A 26488-nucleotide genomic window follows, 5' to 3' on the forward strand; every position below is an offset into this window, starting at 1 on the left:
GGGCACAGAGTGAAATACGTGTACAGGACTGATAAATGTAGAACACAAACAACAATGCTTTCTCTGAAAGCCAGCTGATTAAAAAATAAAAACAACCAAAAGAAAAAGAGAGCGGTGAATCAAATGAATAAACAAATAAAATGTGTATATATGTGAAAGGGCACAGGCCTGGAGCTAAAATATGGGTGCCCAATCTAGGTGCTAAAGGGAACCCAGAACACTAAAGTAGTACTACTTTTGCACTACAAAATGCCATTAAAAAAACAGTAAGTGTGAATGTCCACCTTCACCTCTCTTTTATTTTCCATAGGGAGATCTTCACACTTAGAAGTAAATGTGGGAGAGACCAGGGTAGTGTTTGGAAAAAGAGAATATTTAATATTAAATGGCAGGACTTTAGGGAGGAGTAAGGCGAAGTTTAGAGAGAGCTAATGAGGGGTTTAGGGAAGGACGACACACACCCAAAAAAGAGTAAGCACACTGCTATTCACAAACTGCACGTCCTAAGTTACTACTGCCAAGAAGGACTCAACACAGTTGTAAGTGCATTCCAGCTCAGAGCTGGAGTAAGTCCAGCAGCACACATGGCCAACCACTTTTACTGCAACTCTCTCCCATAGAAAATAGTGCAAGCAGGGACTTAAGTAAGATACAAGTGAGGGACAATGTTTTATTTTGTTCTACATTTACAATTCATATATATAAAATTAATAATTTACATTACAATTTAACATCAAATATGTTTACTAATTGTTTTAAACTTTAATAAACATTTGAAATTTTCCATACACTTAATCAGAGGGATATCTCTGCCTAGGTGGAAAAGAATTCGGCATACATGCAAAAAGTTACCAGCAGTAACTTTATACTATTAATTTATTTTTTATTAAATATTTAATTTAAATACAGAGAATTAAAATTAATTCTCAAAGATTTAACAAAATTGCATCTAAATTCAAAAGACTGTATTTAATTAGTTATGAAGTTATTAGTAGAATTAGTTTAAATTATATGCATTATTTTGTCAATAAAATCACATTTATTGATAAATTGAGGAAAGGTTATTAAAATATTTTATCCTAAAATTGCATCTATTTTTACGTATGTCTAATCTTTTTAACATTAAATGTATTATATCTAATTAAAATGTATTTTTGAAAGGTCAAAATAAATTTATTATTTTCACATTATCTGCTACGGGGTTCATTTTATATCCCTGCCTTCATCATTTTGTAAGGGAGAGTGCTGAAGCACCAATGGTTGTGTGTGATGATGGACTCTAAGCCTGAGCTGAAGTACATCTACTACTGTTCTGGGTCCTTTTTTGGCTATAGTAACTTTACATTTGTAAGACTGGATCCATACCCCGGTGTTTCAAGGGGTGGAGACAAGTAAGGCCACCATTTGTAGTAAACTTACACTTGGAAATGGTGAATAGACAAAGCTAGTAAATTTGCTACAAAGTATAAGAGTAAATTCACCATTGTACATTTACTCATGTGTAAATGTATCTTTGTGATAGGCCCTATTGTGTTGTTACTTACCAGTAAAAATATTGTGAAATCATAAGCATTGCATTTGGTACGCAAGTTATGGTCTGTATGGTTGTTGTGCAAAGCCACTCTCTGCTGTGCGTGGCCTACAACCAGATTCTGTGGTAAATACATCACAAACAGCCTGGCAGTACTTAGCAGTTCATAAAAATAAGCTGCTAAGTTGAGTCTTCTGAGATATCAAATGAACATTTTTGTTTTTTTCTCCTTATTTTTTTTTTACTTCTGCTTTTATCATAAATTCAAGTGGTCATTTTCCACTTCTGTTTTTATTAAAAAATTACAAAAACATAAAAAATGTATACAGTAAAAACAACTTTTTAGAGCCGCTTTTAAACTAATAAACATTAGAGTATTCATTTGCTACAATCGGGTACTCTTAAAAAATATATTCAGACGTTCATTGTGCTATGAGGAGAATAATGGGTACTACATGTGTATCGCTGCTGACGTCCAAGTCCTGTGGCCAACCATTGCTGCACATGTGAGGCAGAGGTTGGCCAGACCCTGCACAGTCAAAGCTGAATGGTGCAATTGGCCACATATATAGAATGGAAGTTAGAATTAGTACATAATGGTATTTGGGTGCAGGTCCTGCACAAACTTGTCCCATCAATGCCAGCTGCACACCTGCTTGGGAGGCAGGATCTGCTGCTTAAGTTCCCTTTACCCACATCCTTCCTGAGGTAAAGGGATTCTCCCCCATGACACCTAAAGCCCCAAAACATTTTTTCAGGATGCAGGCATCAGTGTTAACACAACAAACATTTTTGACTGTGACCATTACAAAATGTCAGGCTTTGGAGCCTGGAGTCCTGCACTGGCCATAATACTTGGTTGATTTGGTGAAAATGTCTTCAGAGGTTTTTATATAAAAGACAAAAAATACTATTAAATGAGGTCAAAACATATTTTGACAGTCAGGCCATCATACTGGATTTGGCAAGTCTGTCTTCAAAAATTGAAAAACAAGAAATCCGACTGAGCGACATGAATTGTTTTCTCTTGGTTCAACATACATTTGCAGCTCTAGCTTGGGTTTTGGAATGAAGCAAACTGGCTGCTGGCCTCATCTAAATTGTTTTTGTGTAATCACCATCATGTGATGCTAGAGATCATGTGAAAAAGAACATGTGGGATCCACTGAGGGGCTGAAGCAGCTCAGGAAGTGTTCTGTGGACCCCTGGGGGAATGTAGGGAAGGGCAGGCATATGGATTCTCTGTTGAAGAAAACAGAAAATGTACCGCTGTTTCTGCCCTTTGGGCAGCAGTTTTCTTCAGGGGCCCATAAACTAATAAGCCAGGCTTCGCATTTGAAAACATCCATACATGCGAAGTCTACCAACTTCATTTAAGAGTCCATTGACAATAAAAAAGACGTAAGCAAAAACGGAGGAAAACTTCTGGCCTGTAATTAGTTATATAGGCACAGTTGTTGGGCACAAGGCCGAAAATCTGCTGTGCACAACATTGGCTCAACTCCACGTTCTGCACCAGTTCCAACTCTGCATTGCCGGAGGCTGTGCACTGCAGAGTACATGAGCATGATAGTTGAGCAGAGACCATGTACAGTGGGCCAGGTGCTGCATCCAACTCCTGCTGTTCACAGGCAAATCCATATTCGGGAGACTAGACTTTAACACTTTATTTGAGAGAATGGCCTGCCTGAATGCCAGGCCCTCCATTCAAATTCCACTGTCTGTAAAGACTGTGTAGGTTTGGTGGTTGGCAAAGGGCCGCGTAAAGCAGACCCTGAGCGTATAGCCTGCTGCACTCAGCTGAAGGTTGACTGCAGCTTGACTGGTTGGGATGGGGAAGGGGATGGGGACAGGGATGGACGCAGGCCTTGCTGCACATGGCCAAACACCATGCTCAGCTGGTTCGGGTGTGCCTGAGGCTGGCACAGGATCCTGTCAGGCCCTACACTAAGGGGTTCATGTGCATAACCTTTGGCCACGTGCAGCGACTTTAGATGGGAAGCACTAACTGCAGTTTATCACGAAACAAATTAAACAAAAAAAATGATAATAAGAAAATGCTGTTAAAATTGAGTTACAGTTACCTTTAAAATTGAGGCATGTTATAGTTACAAGGCAAAACCTAAAAAACACTGACATTCTCTAGTTGTAGTAAACTATGGAAACTATAACTCAATGCCTTGCTTTGCCGTACCCATGACATTACAAAAGATATCACACATGGCATCCCAATTGACATCATCAATGAATAATAACACACAAAGTGCCTCGACTGCTCAGCTCAGACATGTTTACTAGTAACATGCTCCTTATTCTGCACGTGCCCTCCTAAATGCACTAATACTACTGATTCTAGATAAGAAAAACATAAAAGTTAAATAATGCTCCTTTCCACAGTCAACGTGAAAATCACGACAGCCACATTGTAAAAAAATATTGCTCCTTACTTGGGTTTCGCTACAGGCACCTTTATCTGTTCAAGAGACATCATGCAACCAATACTTTAAAAGTACATGTAAAAAGTAAAACAGAAAGGCGTTGGACTAACTCATTCCATCTGTTGGTTTGAGGGGGGAGGGAGGGGGGGGTTATGGTTTGAAATCGCTAGGATATGCTGTCCATCAAGGCCATTGCATTTCTTAGATTGTTACTTTGGTCCATTTGTGTTCCTATTGGTGATGATGCTCAAGTAGTCCTTTTCGCTTGCAATTCAGTCAGTTGATACTCTTTAATGTATTTACTTTACTGACATGATGACATTTCATTTACTTTTTTATGGCTTTGTTGTTTAGGATGCATTTTCTTTTTGTCTTTATGACAGGCTGTGGCCCTTCCCTAATCACGCTTGAAATGTCATTTGGAACTTCATCATCTGACTCCTTTTCGTAACAATCTTCTTAAAGGGTGTAGGTTAACTCTGCTGATGTGGCCAGTTCAAGAAGTGGGCCTCATTTCAAGCATCCATATTGCTGTATTAAAGAGGTTGCTTTCTTATTGCATTTTCTTTTTTAATACAGCTGGAAGTAACACACACGGTCAATACAACTGTTACCAAACACTTCCTTTAACAAAAATCCATCCCTCTTAGCTTTGCAACTGCATGTTTAACAAAAGTGAGACCTAATGGCTTTGCCAATGCTGGTTTGATTGATGATGTGCTTGCACTGTGGAGATCCAAGTTCCAAGTCTTCGCACATCGTTTAACAAAATATTTTACATCCGACACGCACATTGCACCAAATAGCCAATTTGTATTCGGAATTCCACCTACAATATTGCGAAATGTGGTATTCTAGGAATATTTTAGCTTATATGCTGTTCTTGGTCTGTGAGAGAAAATGAGCACGTCTAGTAACAGCAATCCAAGACCTGCTTGAATGACCACTCTGGCCACTGAAGTAGAGTAGGATAAGGTTTACCACACAACCCCCATTCCAACGCAACTCCACCAAGCACTCATCAACCACACTTTAGCAGTGCACCTTTCCTAATACGTGTAGTCTACTACTCGGGAGTCGGAGCGTATATGAAAACGCAACTACAATACAATACAATCATACCACACGCCCACACTTTATTAAGAACATTTGATTTCCTAAGTAGTCATGTCCGTAACTAATTACACAGCAAGCCTCAACTTCCATGCACACAAAAAAAAACACAAAAACAAGGAGTATATGTGTGGTGTCGCCGCGCTTCCTAGCGTCTTTTTAGGGTATTGCATCACCTTGCCGATGAAGACATCTACTTTTATTAATCTCATGCAGAACTCTCACGTGGCCTGTGCTTTTCTTCTAAACAAATATAAACAGCGGACAAACTGATGATTAATAATCAATAACGCCACATTCTCGAGAGTTCGCCTCTTGATATGCAAGAACCCTGGAAGAAACCAATTAACAGATTATGGCTGAAGAGCTGTGAATCTAAACTTATATATCAGATGCGGCATTCACAAAGAACAAGACAGTAAATACATGCTCCTGCAGTGACTGAGAGGAGTCTGGGATTCATTCATTCCTTGGGGGATGAATGGAGCTGCACATAAAACAAAATGAAGTGTCAGACAGAGCGTTGTTAAACTCCTTTGATAACACTGACAAAAACATAGTATGCGTGCACAGGTCGCTTTGAATGAAGCCCCTGATTTCTCAAAGTAGCACAGACTTGATTTTCATTTAGTACAGTAAATACGTTTTCTGTCTACAAAAGAAATACTCAGTGCCAGAAAGTACGCCAAGAGACACAACACACGTTTGTACCAGCTCTCTTTCTAAATCTAAATATAGGGCAACCCCGACGAGAAGCGCCTAGACTCTCAAGTATAAGTGTGATCTATATTTGTTCGTATACTTATCTTTGCAACACTCGAAAGAGAAGAGCAATAAACTGGACTTTAACACAAAATACTCGCAAGTCACCCTAAGGTCACAAATCTAACTGGTTTATGCATGCAGTTTATGAGCATTCATTTTGATTTTACTGCATGCCCAAGACGCGCTGTTATGCTTTAAAAGTGGTGGGCGAAATGGCTCGTACTGATTATTACGAGCTAGCTAGCGCAGTGAGGAACCCCGAGTTGAAAGAGGATGTTTAAGAGGAGTTCTCTCAGTTCCATGCAAACTGTGTTTTTTTCACCGAAGATATTTTGAGAAAACGTACTACAACGTTTTGAAAAAAAGGTGCACATGGTGCCCTCCTGCAAACGCCGTGCAGCAAACCCAGACCGAAGTCTGGCCCTGCACTCACACAGACACAGCGTCGTCTGCCTTCACTAAGGTGCACAGCACTCCTTGCTCTCACACAGGCAAACCGTTCACCTTACACTTACAGGGGCATGTCACGTGCAGGCACCACTCACCCTGCTCTCACAGGTACACTGCACAACCGGAACTCATACAGGTACACTGCTTACCTTGCACTCACACAGGGTCAAAGCACAACCTGCACTTGCGAATACACCATTCACCCTGCACTCACACAGACATCACTCTCCCTGCACTCACACAGACATCACTCTCCCTGCACTCACACAGACATCATTGACCCCGCACTCACACATACATCATTCTCCCCGCACTCACACAGACATCACTCTCCCCGCACTCACACAGACATCGCACTCACACAGACATCACTCTCCCCGCGTGCACACAGACATCATTCTACCCGCGCTCACACAGACATCACTCTCCCCGCACTCACACAGACATCCCTGCACTCACACAGACATCACTCTCCCCGCACTCACACAGACATCACTCTCCCCGCACTCACACAGACATCATTCTCCCTGCACGCACACACGACAGATCAGGTGGCAGGAGTACTTTTAGCCAGCAAAGTAGCCAGCTCAGTGAGGGCACTTTTCTGCTACTGTGAGAAAACATCCATGGCAAGGGGGTCATTGTTTTTTTATTTTCATAAAGAAAATCCAGCTTTGAATTTCGAAATTAACAAAATAATATTGAAAGTTTGCAAATGGCTCTGTCATGTTGAAGGAGCCGTCCGTCAAACTTTAAAATGCATTGACAGTTACTGCTGTAATGGCAGTTCCTGCCAGTGCAAGATATGTCTGGGCTAGCAGACATTTCTAAATGTGTCAGGTGGGTACTCCATCAGGGGCACAGAGTACTTTCTTACTCTATCACCCTGATAAAATAAATTCCATCCACCAAACTCTAAATCAGGCCTTAAGGCTTTCCTCGTGGATCGGTAGGCACTACAATCCATTTGAGACCCTGAGCAGGTACAAGTTGCATGCAGGCCAGAAGGCAGTAATCACACATAACCATCATGGGCAGCCTGTATCATGAACAAGAGGGTAAAAAATAAGAATCAGTGCACTTGATGTTGTTTATTCTTGGTCTGAGTCCCTGCTTCTGCTAGAATGCACAGTGGCCTGCCAATAGTGGCTCTTCTTAGTCAGGTAATGTATTCAAGGCAGACGAGTGCATCTTTGTAGTGCATGATTTATTGTTAGTTTGCATGCCCTGATAGGACCAGTGTAGGAACCAGACTGAACTGTACCATCTCAACCCATCAACTTTTTCAATTAGACATATATCGCCTACTTTGATATGGGCCCTGGCCCCCACGTAAGACTGCCACCTGGCCATTTGTATACTTGCACGGCCATTACTTTAATATTCCAGCCAGTACAAATATTAGTAAAATTACCTGAAGACGGTATTTTATTCCCCTTTTCAGCACAAACATAAAACAATAAACATAAGAAGAAAGCACTTTAAAATGTATTCTAAGACTACCGTTAACCCCTGTGTCATAATTAAAGCAAACAAAAACAAGCCATGTTAAAAATTAGCCAACAAGTGGCTGGTCTTTTATTTTGTGGATAACGTGGCAACCCAGCAGTGTAGCCAGCACTTGTGCTGCATTTAATATTAAAGGTGGGTGAGCCACTCAAAGTCCGAACCCGGCACAAGGCAGATGCTTGGCGCTGGATCAGCTTGAGGTCCACTTGGAACTTCCAGCCCAAAACGAACCAAGCTTTTAAGGGAGGTGATGTTGCTTAGTGGCTACATTTGCCAATCATATAACATGGTAACCAGTTTCCAAACCATGGCCTTGGCTCTGCATCCTTGAATCCCTGCAAATCTCAACGTGCTGAAAAAAACGTATTGTAGTCGGTTTCTGTTGTTAAGTGCTCTCATGTTCTTGGGCAGGTTTGGGCTGTGTAAAAACTTCCCAAAAATAAAATCTGGATTCGGAGTGTGAAACCCGAAAACCTGGGATAAATTTCAGCTTCCCTGTTTAACCAAACTGTGTGACCTTAGGGAAATACTTCATTTCACAAGCCTCCTTTTTATCTTCATCACATATAGCAGCACATTCAAAACGTGAGATCAACATGTGCATTGTATAAAAATGACTAGCGTGTGATATAATAACCTATAATATTAGTTCATCTGCAATAGGAATGTAGGTCACATATGTGGAAGACCCGACCCCTAACTTGCCTCAGTTCACTATTAGCACTGTCATCAGGGGGCAGGAATGTTTCTCCATTCAAGTTTAAAAACGTATTTTTAAAAAATACTTTTCAATGCATAGAAACAATCTGATGTACTAAGGTAAAATGCTTCTGCTTGTCAAAAAGATACACTTATTTATTAATTTTGAAGACATGCTATAATATTATAAATAAATAGTTGTTGTGTGATTTTTGTGTGATTTTCATGGCTTGGCCTGTGCATGATATCCTAGAGCTCAGCCCTCTGGCTCAGCTCGCTCTCTCAATTTATTGGCTCCCCAACCTCTATTATTTATTTAGCATGTCACCTGGTGCTTCTTACAGCAATGCAACAGAGGCATAACACAGATGGATCACCGGGTTTAGGTGCTGATATATCATCTGGAAAGTCAACCCCTTTGAATAATGAAATTACAGTTTGTTATAGAGCTATCTGAACTACTGTGCTTGCCACGCAGAACTGTTGTGAACTAAAAAGCATGAGTCCATAAAAGGAAGAAAAACTTCTGACCTGAAGCCTCTCAATCAGCAATCCTGATTCTTTCAGGCCAGTATTGCTTCACAGGAGAGTGTTACACTAAATACAACGCAGATGTCACCCTGCTCACACATGCATACACTTGAACTTATTTTCAAGCCTACAAACCCGCATACACACACAGTCCGAGGCACGCATACAAAGACATATACACATAGTACCAGCACACTGACAAACACACACAAAGGTGTAGATTTCTGAACACACAACCTACCAGGTGCAGACGCCCTCAGTAAGTATCTACAATGCACGCTCTTCCTCTGCAGGGCCCTCGATTCCTCACTCTTCCGTCTCCCACCTACGGCAAGCAGAGCGCCAGGTCCAGGAGCTTCTTCTACCCTATCAGGAGCCGGATTAGAGTTGGAGGTAGACCCTCTTCCTCTATCCCGACTTCTATTAAGGCCACACGGTGGATGACTGACAAGCCTTGTAGCGCCCTTATCTGACATGCTGCACTGTGTGACGCTAGTGCAGCATGGCAGGCATGTATTGTGACTGTGTTAGGCTGGGCTGTAAAAAGCACCCACCACATACATGTGAAATACAATTTGTCGGGTGTCTTCTGCTGCCAACCTGATATTGCAGCTTTTACATGAAAACAGACGACCCATGACATCATTTGTTAATCCTCAAGCTGGCTGAGCAATGTGGAAGGTCGACACCCTGGTGCCTCTATGGACGAACCGCTCCTGCCACCATTCCTGGAGCATACTCTCTGGGCCTTTGTTAGTCAGGTCACAAACACTCAACATTAATAAATAACCCTCCCCCGCCTATGCACTGCCGAATCTGAAACTATACCTGTAAAGTGCTTTGAAGTCTTACTACTAAAGTGTTATCGTAATGCTATAATGTTATATAATAAAACAAACTCAGGACTCTCCTGAAAAGGCCCTCCATAAAAAAACTGAACTAGGCAATTGGCCAGGAGTCGCTCGAAACCCTAGTACCAACATTTTGATATGGTCTTCAATCGGATTAGTTCAAGTTCACTGTAAAATACCATAGGGTTCTCACGCACTCACATTTATGCACATTTAAAACAAAAGCTTTTCAGTGAGCAAACTGTTGAGTCTTGCAACTGTATCACTACTACACCATCACTGAGCGTAAACTAGCAATCGGCAATGGTCAAAAGGTGTTTAATCGCTTGTCTCATATAACAGCAAATGTTCATAACATTGTTTTCAATGTGCAGTATTTGCTATTCAACGTCAAGCAGAGGTCAAATCATACAGTGAAACAATGTTCTTCGCCCGATCACTAAAGGGTTTTCTTTACTGAGGGAAAAAAACATGGTGTTCTCATGCCTCATCAAGTGGTTTCAAGACAAGCGAATGCCTTCATCAGGATTGAGATTTAGTAGTCATCATCGGCAATAACAACCTTGCTCATATGGCAACATTCATTCTGCGATGGGAGGCTAAAAAGGACCCATGTCAATGTCATCAAAAAATTACACTAGAGATGAATAAGTAGTCATGTCAGTAGTCCACCAGCACCAGACACTAGGAGCATATCAGAATGCACATGTCTATATTCTTGCACGAATCAAAAGAAAACAGCACCTTTCACTTGGAAAGGATCTCTTCAGTCACCAGATGGCAGTAAGTTGATAACTGCACCGCAAACCTGATCACGGGAGGGGATCATGTGGCTTTTATTTTGATGGTGGAGGTAAGGCTATTCTACTCTGTTTAAGCCTTTGACATGGCTATGTTTTCTGCATGTGCTATAAGAATATATATTGCATACACTCTAGACAACTATAGCACTGAATATAGACACCAACAATACCATAGTACAAGACTATCGGGGACAGAATCTCGAGGGACAAAATATTGAAAGGTAAGTGTATATAGGGAAGTACAGATTTCCTATTCCTAACTCTACATCTATGAAACTTAAAGATATTAGTACCACATAGGTACATATATGGACAGCAGAGTTTCCGTGTGGAGTCTGTATACAGTCATAAAGAGTCCAAACTTCAAGAGTTCATCTATTCTTCTCATTGTGACTTCAAATTTGACTTTAACATTGAAGAGGATTTTAAATTGCAATTAATTTGCACATAAACAGCGTATCATTATCTGCTCCCAATCCAAAATTAGCACTTATTACATGTAATGAGGTAACCCAGTATTAGTCAATGGGAGTGATAGGCCAAACAAGAGTGAAAACCAACTGAAGGAGTTTGTCAGTGCCAGGACATGTAAATCTTAAGTACACATGTCCTACTTTTTAACTACCATGCACCATGCCTTAGGAGCTGTTACAATCTACCGTGACTTATAAGTATTAAAAATGAAGGCTTAGGCCTGGTAAAAGGTTTATTTAAAAAAAACGAAACCGCTTATGCGATTCGGTACCAGTGTGCAAAACCCAAAAGGTGTTTATAGGTCTTGTATATTAATGGGCCTAAGACCTTAAACTATGTTGAAAGGTCATCCTAGGACTTCTGTGTTTTGTTTTGTTTTCTTATTTCAGTTACCCCTGAAGAAAGGGACATCAGGTCCAGAAATGCACGTGTTTTCTTCATCTACTGAAGTGAATGTTATTGAAGAACAACATTTCTACAACAACGATTGTTTATAATAATTTGCTATGCATACATTAAATAAGTCATGTGTTGCCTATTGTCTTAACTCTGAGTGGTACAGAGTGAGAATCAAGTAATCACTAAATGTAACAATGTCTATTTGTGACAACCACGTTTGAAATTTTACTTTAGGTTGTGCACACTGGTTCCGAGCTGCATGAGCGGTTTATGTTTTTGATACTGTTCTTTGGGCATTTGGCAGAACCTAATTCAGTGATGCACACAGCTTTTTAGGTGTAATCTGATGTATTTGTTTGAATCAAGATAGCTTCAGGTTTAGTCAGGTGTGCATTTTACTCTCTTCTTTCAAAAGGTTTTTTTTGCCAGGTCAAAATAGCATTTTAAAACTGCACGATAGCCTGCTGTGGCAGGCTTAAGACATTTTTTTAAAGGCAACTACAATGGGTGGTCAATGAGTGCTGCAGGTGTATTAATGGCATTTAATTAATAGGCCCTGGGTACATGTAGTGCAATTTACTAGGGACTTACATGTAAATTAATGTAAATTAAATGTGCCAATTAGTTGTATGCCAACTGTACAATGTTTGAAGGACAGAGCACAAGCACTTTAGCACTGGTTACCAATGGGTAAAGTGCAGAGTCCTAATGCCAACAAAACAAAATGCAGCAAAACAGGTAGACTGAAGTCAAAAAGTTTGGGGGAATACCATACCAATTGTTTCAGATCTAACAGCTTGCTATGAATTCAAATCTACATGTAAACTTACACGCAGAATACATAAACTGTTACACTGATCATTCCCATAACCTTGACAGGAGGCTCTTGTCAACTTCACAGCTCACATATAAAGTAAGCAGATAGGAACATCAATATAACATGCAAATAGTTATCATTCAAGAAACGTTATTTCTGAAGCCAGCAAGGGTTCAGGCACAATTCTCACTTGCAAGCTCCAAATACGAGAGAAAAAATGAATGTTGCAGACTGCAATAAATTTATCTTACCATACACCAGCCAATAAAAAAAATAAGATTTTACATTAACACGGGGATAATATAGATAACACATATGGGAAAATGCAAGTCATTAATTTTATTACAAGGAACACAATTTACACACTGAATTTATGAAAGCGTATACTGTAAATATGGAGAAGTAACAGCAATTACAAAAACAAAAACGTGGAACTATCTCCAGTCTTCAATATAAAATCAGTAACAATGTCTTAAAAAGGCTCAGACCTGGTACATTCTTTATCAGATGTTTTTTTTTTTTCTTACGTCAGACAACATGCAACACAGAGAATGTAATATGCTTTTTGACATGCCTATGTGGAAAACTATATGTTTGACAGATATTATGTAACCTAAAAATCAGGACTAACAAATAGAAATCAGATATTAAAATGCAAACAAAAATTTAGTGTGGCTAGACATTTGATGGAACAAAAATGTGATCTCGATTAATTAAAATTTCAGGTTTCTGAGGTGGTTGAACCTTTGCCTGGGGGAGAGTTGAAAAGAGGCATCTGTAAAATTGAAGCATGGTGGACAGAGATTTTGAAAACGCTTTTGCTCAAAGGTCTGAATAAACATTTAATGATGGTACCATTTCTTTTAATGAAAGTTGCTGAAAGAATAACATAAATAGGAAGTGTTTGCATGAATTAGGGCTGAAACAGAAATGAAGATGATCACGTGTCTCAAAGGTATAGCATGGCAGAACGTAACAAGGACAGGAATACATACTGCAAAGCTCTTTTGACCCAAAATATTGAGTAAAATTGTAAACTTTATTACACTGTATGCAGTTCTTCAATGGTAATAATGTTGTCAAAACATTTTTATGTATTAGAATAAGTTTAAACAATGCTTTAATTCATTACATTCCTCACAGGTTTAATCCTGCTGAATTAATTAGTGTTTACATAGATAGAGGTTGCTGTCCAACTTATTTCTTTGTGGCCATGACAAATAGAAAAGCTATGAGCAACATATAATGAACTAGAAGATGAAATGTGTAAATTAAAAGAATAATTGTTGTTTGTTAACATAAACGTGCCTTCTTTAGGCGACACAATGTTGCCACATAGTGTATTAAATAAGTAATGCCTAGAAAGCAAAGATAAACAACTACGTTTTTTAATAAATATGTTTGTGTGCAATGAGAATTTAAAAGGAAAAAAAGAAAAGAACTAGACGAGCTTCATGAAGTCCTTGGTCTGTCACTGACAAATGCTTAACCAATGACATTTCCCCTTCTCGCTTTCACTGTGAGATAGGTCAGGACATCACCCAAGTATAGTTGTTGCTTATCTTATGTTCTTCCAGTTGCCTGAAAGGGTAATGATGTCAGTAAAGAGGCTCTAAGAGGGAGTCAACTATTGTGGGATCTTTGTTGCAGGTGAGAAAGTACTCATTTTGCAATCCTGGAAGTAGTTAATCAGACTTGATTTACACTAGCATAGGGACTCCTTGAAAGCCAGCAAACAAGAACAGATGGTCCAGTGATACATCATCGTTGATTTTATTCAGTTTTGCAGAGGGGCTGAAAAGAATCAACATGCATTAACTTTCTTCTAAAAGGAGAGGAGGTCTCTCGTGCTTGGAAGAACAGTCACTAACCCCATGGAAGACAAAAATGCTGACTGATAGCACCTTAGCAAGTTGTTGTTTGGATTGGTGAGTTTGAATGGATCCACATCCAAATACTGCATGCTTAGTTTTTCTGGGAATTATTTATTGGAGCACAAGGCATAAAGGGCTTTCAATATGATGGACCCTAGAACGTTAATGTGCTAAGGCTCAGATCAACAATCTTTACTATGCAGATATGGTTGAGACGGAAATATTTTTGAGTCAGGCAGGATCTTGGAGCTGGTCTATATTTTGGGGTGCTCATCAATATGGAAGTTTGTGGCAGTGTGATATTAGACTTGGAGGAGGGGGGAATGCCATCCATCTTCCTTTCCAATCTTGCAAGCTCATGGAAAATGGTTAATGAGGTATCAGAAGGCATGCAAGCACTGCCAAAAGAAGCCATTTTTGTTGGAGTCAGGGTGAGCAATGTGCTCACCATGACTGAAGGCAGATGGTGAACTCAACCTTTAAGATCCTGCCTCCTTTGCGCACAGACTTCAAATGGACAGTCCATGAAAGGGGAAAAGGGATCTGAGACGGGCACAATGCAAGGCAACTACTGCTTATTAAGTGCTCCGCTGGCACAGTTCTCTGTCCTTTTTTAGTTCCCCTCATGCATCCTCCCCATCACTCCCTCACTTCTCCAGCAGGCCCCCAGATCATTCTGTGTTAATGTTCAGCCTCAGCAGGATTCAGAAGGCAGAGATCTGCAATTATCACCTGTTCATCTCTTGAACCCTCTTGAAGCATAACTCTGGGTAGTTACTCTTGCAGAAGCTGCAGATCTCCCATCCACCTCCTGCTGCTGCCATTGCTGCTACACAGGACAACCTGGAGCCATGAAGGAATCAAGCTGAATATGTGCAGGCATAGGGTGCCTTGATTCACAGCTGCTGCCAGGAGGAGAGGGTGGGTGGAGCTGAGGCAGAGAGCCGAATATATGAGTGAGCATTCGTGAACTAGTGTGTGTGCCTGCCCGCTTGTGTCAAAGTATGACTTTACTACTATGTCATGGCCCTATGATATTCTGGCCATTTATGTTATAAGCGACTTTACGGGTATTTTGTAACAATCTGGCCACTGAAGGCAAAATAGGAACGCATCCACGACATACTGTGGGTACTATTAAGACATTCGGGACATCACACGCATAAGAATGACCTATCTATGACATTCCTGAGGCTTTGTTTCAACATTCTCGCTACCAAAGGCATGACAGGTGCCCACCCATGACATACTGTGATGTTACTCTGCTACAAGAGGCCTATTAGGGCCATTCTGCCTACCAAAGGTATATTAAAGGCCCATCCATGACATACAGCTGGACTTATTGACAAACCTTTCACTACCTTCTGCATGACAGCTCTGGTACAACGGGGCCTATCCTTGATTTAGTGGGTCGATTTTCTGACGCCACTTTTAATATCCCTTGCATAATGGCGGATACAATTCCTGCCATATGATGAACTTCCCTGGTAGTTCTCGATGATGGTAAATAGGTACGCCCATGTGTGAATGTAATAGATGTAAGTGCTTACGGAAGACAATGGTTTGATGCTTGGGGACCAGTAATACTATTTGTTTTCAGGAAAATTAGAAGCTTCTGTTAGGAGTAAAACAGCTTATTTATGCAAAATTAACATTTTGTATTGCATGGTACAATAGATGTATTGAAAGAAAATGTCATGCTGGTGTTTCAGATAAAGTAACTATATTTCTGAAATATATTTAAAGCTTACATTTGGGGTATAATTCATGCAGAGTTTGTCAGGTTCATTGCTGTGTCTTGTATCTGGGTAGCAGGGAACACCTACATGCTTATTTCAAAACTGATTTGTGGCATTTATGTTTGCTTATATTAATAAAGATTTTTATGGAATTACTACAGCTGTCTGAAGCCTGAGTATTCAAGATTGGTGCAATATGTCTGCTGACTGATCATGTAAGCTCCATATAAAGTAACAGTCACATTACTGTACATACCCATAGGAAGTGTCTAGCTCTTCTGTCGATGGCATGTGATAGAGATTTGGAAATATTAAAATTCTCTATCTTCCATATAGATTCTGTGTCACAACAAATGTCTGAAACTTAACTGGGCAGAGGCAGGATGGAAAGGTGACATGAAAATATGGTATATTCATTTAAAAAATGGTATGTCAGGTGATATTTCGAAACAAAACATTTTAAACTCTCTGTATTAGGGTAGATGGTTAGCCTGTTTTTAAGGCAATGTTATATGAAAATCCACTGTGTGGTTACTACCATTTCTTAAGACCCATGAGGAAGGTATGGCTTGTCTGGAACACCACAAAAGTATTGGAATACACGTATAGTCCCCCTTTGAAAATACTGAATTTTAAACTGAATTTATATGACCTTTGTGCTGTAAAATGCAGAAAATGCAGTAAGTGGCCTTGACGTTTTCAATATTTCTCTATTTCCATGCTTTCAAACATCTTCAGCTGTACCTATGTTAGGAAAACTATCAACTTGATAAGGAGTGATTGTTGCAGAAATTTTACAATTTGGCCCTTATTGAGTTGAGGTGGTCTCCAAAGGAATTCAGGGTTATGTGATTTAGTTTTTTCTTGGAATTTGTCAGATGTCAAGTCGATCCTCTTTGAAGTGAATACCAATTCCTACACTCTAAAAACGTCGGATGCGTCAACCACTATCCTGTGGCACATGACGTGTATTTACAAAATGTTAAATTACCCGCTTCGCTTATTAGAGGGCTATCTTCTAGGAACCAAAGCTTGAAAAAGCTTATGCCCTCCTCAGCCTATGGGACGTCTCATTAGAGGCAACCACAAGAGGAAAGATTACAAAAGAAAAATATATGAGTGAAGACAGGAATGCTACAGGACTAGATCTGCTCTTAAACAAGGAGAACGTTTTCATCACTGCTTCAGTTGTACCCTTGCAGAAATGTTTGAGGAACACGGCTGTCTGTGTCACTACACCACTAAGCCTTGAGACTTGAAAGGAGAACAGCACTTGGAGGCCTATGCATGGTATGTGGTGAAAAAAATCCTATTGTTGGGATACAGAGCCAGAAGCAATAGAGATCAGCTGCATAAACAAAGCGTGCAAAACCTGAATCAAGAAGTCTTAGTTTCAAGCCTTTATTCCATTTGTTAACGTGCAATATAAAGGGGTTTCTATTGCTGGATGCGGTTAAGACTATCCTAATTGTTATCTTCTTTACTGTTTGCTGTACGTATGATAAGCCCCTTTTCAGATACAATGATCTCAATATTTGAAAAATATTACTCTTTTTTTCATAAAAAAAAGATGTGTTCCTCAACAGAGTTTAGTTAGAATCATAATAAAACACCACTTTGAAATTACAAAAGTTCAGGGTGGCCAATTAGGCAGCAATACAAGATCGCAGACATAGAAGGGCAGCCTCTCTTGTTCTGTTTTGACGCCATCACTCTGAAATGACATGCCTCTTGATATGTTTTTCCACCTATAACTTCTTGCAGATTTGCAAAACAAATTAAGAAACAGCAATTGTCTCAGTAACCCTAGTTGCTTTCAATGATCTTAGCTAACACTCGTAATAAGGCACCTTTGAGCATTTGTGCACTGTATAAAGCTTTCGATGATTTGACTACTGTTTTTGATCATTATAATAACGTAGATCACCATTTAGAGCTTACATTAATAAAGTTTTACCTCGATCCAAGTGCGAGAAAGATCCAACAACAAAGTCGAGAGTAGAAACAGCCAGCAGGAGAAGCAGCAACAACTGAAGACGTATTATCCACTTTACACCGGCCAGGTTGATGCCGAGCAATCCCAGAAGCACGGCCAGGGATATCCCTCTCACTGCCCAGATATTGCTGAAGCTCAAAAGGTCGGCGATCGACTCTGCAAACCCGGTGGCATACATGGCACCTGCAACACACTTAAGAAGGTTTGCAGGGTTTTAATGTGCAGTCGTATTCAGACATCACCATCTTGCCACAAAAGCTTATCCACTCACAATCTTTGTGGTTGAATTCTGGGGAGAGAATGTTTCTGGGAGAAAGCAGCAAACTGGGTTGTGACCATCTCAACAAAGTTTGCATCTGTAACGGACAAAAGGTAACGGAAGGTTTTACATGCCACTTTTTACACTCTTTAAACATACTTATATTGGTTGAGAACTATGGGCCTGATTATGACCCTGGCGGACGGCCAAGGTACCGCCGCTGAATGACCGCACCGCAGTCAAAAGACCGCGGCGGCCATTTAGACATTTCCTCTGGGCCGGCGGGCGCTCTCCAAAAGAGCGCCCGCCGGCCCAGAGGAAATGCCCCTGCAACGAGGACGCCGGCTCAGAATTGAGCCGGCGGAGTTGCAGGGGTGCGACGGGTGCAGTTGCACCAGTCGCGTATTTCAGTGTCTGCTTAGCAGACACTGAAATACTTTGCGGGGCCCTCTTACGGGGGCCCCTGCCGTGCCCATGCCATTGGCATGGGCACGGCAGGGGCCCCCAGGGGCCCCGCGGCACCCCCTACCGCCATCCTGTTCCTGGCGGGCGAACCGCCAGGAACAGGATGGTGGTAGGGGGTGTCAGAATCCCACATGGCGGCGCAGCAAGCTGCGCCGCCATGGGGGATTCTAAGGGCAGCGGTAAACCGGCGGGAGACCGCCGGTTTGCCTCTTCTGACCGCGGCCGAACCGCCGCGGTCAGAATGCCCTGCGGGGCACCGCCGGCCTGTCGGCGGTGCTCCCGCCGACCGGGGTCAGAATGACCCCCTATGTTTCTGCTCCACAGTTTTCTAATAAAAAAGGATGCACGTGGCTCGTTATATGCATGGATGTATTAACTTTCTAAATTTTACTATCTACACTCGCCATTTGATTCAACTGTTATGTTTGATGTTTTAGTGAGAAACAAGATGTGTAAAAGTGAATAGTCCATTATTAACCATCTCAATGATAGGTCAGCACAATTTAATAATAGGCAGATCTTTGGGTATACCACCATTTGGACACATTTGACCAACGTGTTGATTGTAGCATTACATACTCATGAAGTCTTCATTTTCATAGTCAAGTAGAGCCCCAGTGATAGCTGCATTGACGATTCTAAGCAGTCAAAGAGTGGTATTGTTGCTGACAGTGAACTAACACAGATCTCTATGCAGGCAATAATAAATGGCGTGCTTCTAAGGAAACAGTCTGTTCCACAGACAACATTGATTGAATTTTCTCGAGTGATCTTGCAGTTGTCCAGTAACAAAGGTGTGGGATTCTATTGGTGGATTTACATTGCCATTTAATTTCTTCCTGTTACAGAGGGAAACACTCACACAAACGTGCAAAATATCATATTTTAGGCTATGTATAACAAAACCCTACTCAAGCAGCAGTTACAATCCTTGCCATGGTGTGGCACAAACAAACCCCAAATGAACCTGTGCTCAAGCCTCTGGTAGCTTGGCACAGAGCTGTCAGGCTTAACTGGGGAATGTGTAAAGTATTTATGCAGCATGTCTAACAGACGTCGAACACAACACAAGAAAAACACAAGAAAAATCCCACACCTATGTTGAACAATAGAGCACAACGTAATGAATAAATCAAGACCAAAACGACAAAAATCCAATCAGCAGAACCAGAGATATGGAATTTTAAAGATTTAAGTGAAAATAGCATCAAAAAGCTTAATGTGGCACTTGTGGTCGTGCAAGTCACAAATTAAGGCTAACCAAGATGCAGCGCGGGCCAGATACAGGAAGCAGGTGGGTTCTGCTGAAAAGGTACCTTCTCAGCCCAAGTATGCAGAGCTCTGTTCACTGCAGAGGGGGGAGCAAGCAGCAGGGAAGCATTGCGGACAGTCATCGATATAGTACGAAGAGTAAGCCTTGCATCACAGGCAGTCATCACTGTAGAGCAAAGATACTATAATACTATTGTCAGCGCGAATTGTCGAGCCGGAGCTTCACAGTGGCACTCCCTGTGAGGAGTGTGAAGTCAGGCTCACAGAACTTTGCACTGCCGGGCTATGCGAGTGACAAGGCTTTGGCTGCCAGAGCCCAAACACTTCAATATAGCCTCTCTGAGAACATATCTGGGGAACACCACTTGGGGGTAAGGGACTATCTCCAGCTGGATCTGGCCGTTGGTTCTGGTGGTTGGAAGCCTAATATGTCCCTGTGGCTCTGACCAGTAGGCGAGCAGACTAGCTCTTAAAGTCACCCTGAGAGTTTTGGGTTCAGGTCCAAATCTCTCTGACTGAGGTAGAAGGGCAGCAGTACAGTAAGGCAGCAAGGCAGCAGCCCAGCAGAGTGGCAGTCCTTTCAGCAGCACAGCAGTTCTTTTTGCTGGCACAGTCTCAACAGACCCAGAAGTGTACTTAAAGGTTGGTGTCTGAGGTTCAGTATTTATATCAGGTGCCTCCTTTTAAGTGGGCAACACTTGTACAGGTTTCCCTTTGAAGTGCATAGGTTTCCCGCCTCCCCTGGCTCCAGGCTAACTACAAGGGGTAGGCAGTCCTTTATGTGGAGGCAGAACACAGCCTATTCAAGTGTAAGTATGGCTGCACCAAGCTCCAACCTGACATCCTGCCAGTGACGGCACAACCAGGCACACCTAAACTGTCTATTGTGTGTGGATATTTAGGAGGAATACCCAAAGCCCAACTGTCATCTAAACCCACTCATGGGACCCAGAGACAGGGTGCAAGCACTACAAGGCTAAGGCAGCAAAATGGTAACTTTCTAAAAGTGGTGTTTTCAAGATTGTAATTAAAACATACAACTTTACCATTAGAGGTTTTTTAATTTAAATTCAAAAGAACCCAAACATGAACTGGTTACCTGTTTCCATTTGGAAGTTACAGCTTATTAAATGTAATAAGTTAACTTCAATGTTATCCTATGACAGAGGTAGGCCGTGACGTAATGAAAAACAAATATAGGACTTTTCCAATACCAGGACAAGTAAAACTTAAAAGTACATGTCATGCTTTTTAAATACACTGCACCCTGCCCTCTTGGCTGTCCACGGCCTACCCTAGGGGGTGCCTTTTATGTATTAAAAAGGAAGGCTTCGGCCTGTCAAAAGGTTTATTTTGCCAGGTTAATATAGCATTTTAGAAATGTACACACAGGTGTTACTGGCCAGCATGAGACAAGTTTAAAGGGCTACTCAAGTGGGTGGCACAATCAGTGCTGCAGGCCCACTAGTAGCATTTAATTTACAGGCTCTGGATACAGGTAACACCACTTTAATAGGGGCTTACAAGTAAATTAAAGGTGTAAATTGGGTATAAGCAAATTGTACTATGTTTTAAGGCAAAAGAACAAGAACTTTAGCACTGGTTAGCAGTGATAAAGTGTGCAGAGTCCTGAAGCCAGCAAAAACAAAGTCAGCAAAACAGGAGGATTCAAGGCAACCCACACCAAGGATGCCAGTTAACCCAGTATATAACACAACATAGCGATTTTATTCAGGTTCCTCGAACTCAAGGCAAGTAACAGGAACTCCTCCAAGACTGAGTAGCTCTCTTTTCAGCTCTAAATAGTTCACTTTCAAAATTATGGGAGTTTTTGTAACCAACTGTGTCCTTCTGCCTTCTTTAGGTTTCCTTACATGGAGGTCAAGGTTTCCTTGTATAAATAAAATGAGACTCTGTTTTGGGGAATTACGCCATTGAATATTTGGCAACATATGCAATTTTGTCAACCCTAGCATTTCCATTCCTTTGCATTTTCCTTATTCAGAACCAGGGATTAGAGCATTGCATGGATGTTGGGGTCATCTGTGCACTTTGCCGTTAAGGGAACCAGGAACCTGGTTGCAGTATGCTCAAAGACAATTATCTTGGCTGTTATCCAAGCACATTCTTCTGAAGTGGTACCCTTTTACAGCATCAGTCCCCAGTATCAAAATGGTAACCAGTTCTGCTGTTTATATCACTCATCTTGCACAATTAGCTGTTGAAGCTCCACAGCTTCTCCTGAGTTTGACTCTTTGCATGAACATGGTAGATCTGAAGCAGTCTGAAGCAGCCAGACTGGCAATCCAATTCTGGTTACTGCCCACTTACGGGACATATTCAGAATCAATTCCAGAGGTGTTTTGTTTTGCAGCCTAAAATATATTTCTTCAAATGAAGTGCTGCAATGAACAGCGTACAGCATACAACTAAAATGTGTTGTGGCTGCCTATGTAGTAACTTAGACACCCATAATAGGTCACCATTTTATGCATTACAGACCCTCAAAGGTAGATAAATAAAATAAAGCTGAAAGTGAAACATTAAGTAATAGGAAATTACGCACCCTATCAGTAAATATTCTTAGGCAAAGCTGGTGAAGGCAAAAAATGGGCAAATGCCTAGAATAATATTTGGTGAATGTATGATAAATAACTGCCAAGAAAGCAAACAGTGACTGCACCCCATTGTTTTTAACCAAAACAACATGCTGCATCAATAATGTTTTAGTTTTACAAAAGTGAAAAGGTAAAGTCATTACCTCAGTTGTCATTTGCTATTTTCCATGTATATTTTAATAATGTTGCTGTACAAATGCTCCTCTACTGGTACTACATTTGTTGAAGTAGCTCTTAGGTTAAGCAGCACAGCCACTGAACTTCAGAACAGTGCCAGTTAGACTGCAAGGAACGGATGACCCTAAGTCTGCTTGGGTGCTTGTTCGTCCAATAGGGCCATGCTAATGTGGCACAGGTGGTCGTCAATATCAGAGACAATTTATCACACTCACCAGATGGAACCTCCAGGGCTGAACTGGCTATACTGCCACTCCTGCTTTTTCCTGGTAGACTGCAGGCTAGGGAGTTCATACAGAGCCGGGTAGGCTACCATGACCCTAGCATGCCATCAATGCCCCGTTCTATTTGCTAATTAGTGCAATTTAGGACTGGTTTAGGTAATTTTACCAGGGATGATTCTGGGTCCCAGTCTGGTCCTGGTAACCACCATGTACCACTGGAAGTGTCAGACACCCCACATCAGTGATGGATAGTGGTTGAGATGCACTGCCAGGCATGAAAGGTTTTTAAGATTCCTCCTTGGTGGGGGAATCAATCCTAGGAATGTAAGCGTAGAAAAAGATGTGCCAAAACCCCATCCCTATGAACATTCATTAAGAGTAGTAGAAAAGTGGATTAGTGGATGCCGTGATGGCCTCATGGCAGAGGCACCATTGTATGAAGGTAGACTCTATCTCCAATAACTGTTTGGCCTACATTCAGCCCTCAATAGGATTCAACCTTTTTACAAATCTTTTTATTGATTTTACACAAACACTAAACAGCGCACAGTAGACACTCCGGCACATACATATTCCCATCTCATTTCCAACCTGCTGCATCCTCTACCACTCATAGCCCTCTTTCCAGTTCTGGACACCCCAGCACCACTGCAGATAAGTCTCTCACAAGTCCTCCTCGGAGGGTGATGGACTTATGGCAGGGTTTATCCAATTGGTGGGTACTTGGGCCATCCATCAGTCCGTGGTAGACCCTCCATTGCCTCCAGACACTCTAGAATGTTCTGGGACAACCACGACTGTTGAAGACCACTCTTTCCGCCTCCATGCATCTTGCATTCCTTCTTGCCATATGTTTCTCATACGGACCTGTTTCCTGTCACACAAGTGGCCACATCTCTCTTAGCCACAACAAAGCAGAGCATACAAAAAAGTAGTTGCTTCTTTGGGACATCCACATCCTTGAGTATACCTAATATAATCAGTTGAGGTGTTCTTGGGATAGCATAGCCTCAAATGGTTTGACTGCCCCACTCCTCCAGGACATACCCTATTGTCTCTATTCTGATCTGATCCCAACCATGGAAGCCTGAGAGCTTGCCCATTTCAGTCAGTCAGTAGCGTTCCCTTCCAGAGGGGGATGGCCAAAGTGAGTTTCCCTTTCCAACCAATGGCATTGTCCCATGCCCTCACAATGGTCCAGGTCGGCTTGAGGAGGTGTTTTCTCCCATGGCTGCTCTTTCTAGCCTGTTTGCAGGTTCATTTTGATGGCTGTGTCCCCAGTCGTCAATTATGTACAATTGGATTACTCTATAGTATGTTCTTAGGTTGGAAAGCCTAAGTGCCCCGACCTAGAGCAGCTGCGGAGCATTCTATCCACATTGTCTAAGTATTTATTGGGGATAGAACATGGGGTATTTGACAGAACATAGATTAGCTTAGGCAGGGTGAGCATTTTATAAAGGGCAGATCTGCCCATGATCAACAAAGGGAGATTGTGCCACCTTTCCCCATCATCACTAAAATCTTTCAGGAAACTGTCTAGGTTGAGTTCCAAGAGCCATTTGAAATCTGTTGTAATCTGAATACCTATGTATTTGAAGCCCAGGTTCATCAGTCTTATGTTTTCTGTCACACCTTGCATATCTCTCCAATCCCCCAGCTGAAAGAGGACAGATTTTTCTTAATGTATGCTGTACCAGGAGTAAGTCTCAAAGGTGCCAAACATAGGAAACACTGCTGGTATTGACTGGTGTGGATCTGTCAAATACAACAAGGTACCATCGGTGTAAAGCAATATTTTCTCTGTGTTGTCTGTTACCTGGGGAAAGTCCAAGATGTCCGGTCAGCAGTACACCTGTTGGGAATGGCTCTTTTTGCAGGGTTATCCCCAAACTTTTTGCTTCTGATCTCCTGTGCTGAATTTCATTTTTGTTGGCTTTAGGACTCTGAGCAATTTATCACTGCCGACCAGTGCTAAAGTGCAAGTGCTTTCTGTCTAAATTGTATTGGTAATTGGTTTACCCATGATTGGCAAATCTGATTTATTAGTAAGAACCTAGTAAAGTGCACTATGTGTGCCCAGGGCCTGTGAATCAAATGCTAGTAGTGGGCCTGCAGCACTGATTGTGCCACCCATGAGTAGCCCTGCAAACATGTCCGAGACCCGCCACTGTAGTGTTTGACTGAGCAGTGTTCACTGCCAGTTTGGCCTGGCAAGTGCACACTTGCCAGGCCCAAACCTTCCCTTTTACTACATGTAAGGCACCCCTAAAGTAGGCCCAAGGCAGCCCCATGGGCAGGGTGCAGTGTATTTAAAAGGTAGGACATGTACTAGTGTGTTTTACATGTCCTGGTAGAGAAATACTGCTAAATTCAGTTTTCACTATTGCAAAGCCTATCTCTTCCACAGGTTAACATGGGGATCACCTTGAAATATCTTTCAAGTGAAATTTCCCATTGGGAGCAGATAGAGATATGGAGTTTGGGGTCCCTGAACTCACAATTTAAAAATACATCTTTTAGTGTTTAAAAATACATCTTTTGGTGAAGTTGGTTTTTAAATTGTAAGTTTGAAAATGGCACTTTTAGAAGGTGAGCATTTTTATGCTTAACCATTCTGTGCCTCTGCCTGGCTGTGGAATGCACGTCTTGGTCAGAATGACAGTTGGGCTATTTGTGAATTTACTCTAGACAGTGACACAAAGGGAGCTGAGGTGTGCCCTGCATACCCTGATGGGTCTTGCTGGGCTAGAGTATTGGGAGGAGCCGACATTTGAACCTGAATACAGATGTGCCTGTCCTTACATAAAGCAGTCTCCAACCCCCCTGGAGTGTGTCTGGGGACAGGGCAGGAAAGGCATGGTCTTGTGCACTACAAAGACTTTCCTTTGAAGTTTGACTACTTCAAAGGCAGAAATGAGTATAAGTATTGGACTTCTGAGGCCACAAGTTCAGAACACTTCTGGACTGAGGACATTGTGTCCGGAAAAGAGCTGGAAGCTGTAGGAGGAACTGACATTCTGTCGGTTGCTTTGTTGTGCTGGCCCGCTGCTTCTGTCCTGGGAGTAAAAGGATTGGACTTTGCTTTCTACAGCCTGCTTTCCAAGGGTCTCCAATGGCTTTAACTGAACTTGTCTTCTGTTAGAAGTCTCCAGGATGTTAATGACATCATCTGATAGTGACTGGACTCTTCTTCTGAGAGTCATGGCTTGCTAAGTGGTGCCAAATCCAGTCCCTGTGCCCTTGGAAGTGGAAGCTGGTCTCCTGAGGAAGAAAATCCAAACATCAGATCGTCACAGCTGAAAATCGTCGCAAAACCTGCTTTGCGGCGGAAGGATCGACACAGCACCTGTAGATCCAACGCAGAGCCTGTTCCACCGCGGCTCTATCATCTCAGTGCATCTGTATTTTCCCACGCATCGCCCCTGGGTCTCATTTTCACATCGACCCCAGCAAGCAACCAAAGCTGCATGACCGGAAACCA

General features: G+C 41.7%; 1 protein-coding gene across 2 annotated transcripts in view; it reads right to left on the reverse strand.

Moving 5' to 3' along the window:
- Positions 1-26488, reverse strand: part of SLC12A8 (solute carrier family 12 member 8) — a 608584-nt gene that overhangs the window by 344870 nt on the left and 237226 nt on the right. For both annotated transcript variants that reach the window (XM_069224286.1, XM_069224284.1), the window contains exon 5: positions 17951-18182. In XM_069224286.1, the coding sequence (XP_069080387.1) occupies positions 17951-18182 (232 nt within the window). The remainder of the gene's footprint in view (positions 1-17950; positions 18183-26488) is intronic.

Source organism: Pleurodeles waltl, chromosome 3_1 (genome assembly GCF_031143425.1).
Source record: "Pleurodeles waltl isolate 20211129_DDA chromosome 3_1, aPleWal1.hap1.20221129, whole genome shotgun sequence".
NCBI classification, from domain to species: Eukaryota; Metazoa; Chordata; class Amphibia; order Caudata; family Salamandridae; genus Pleurodeles; species Pleurodeles waltl.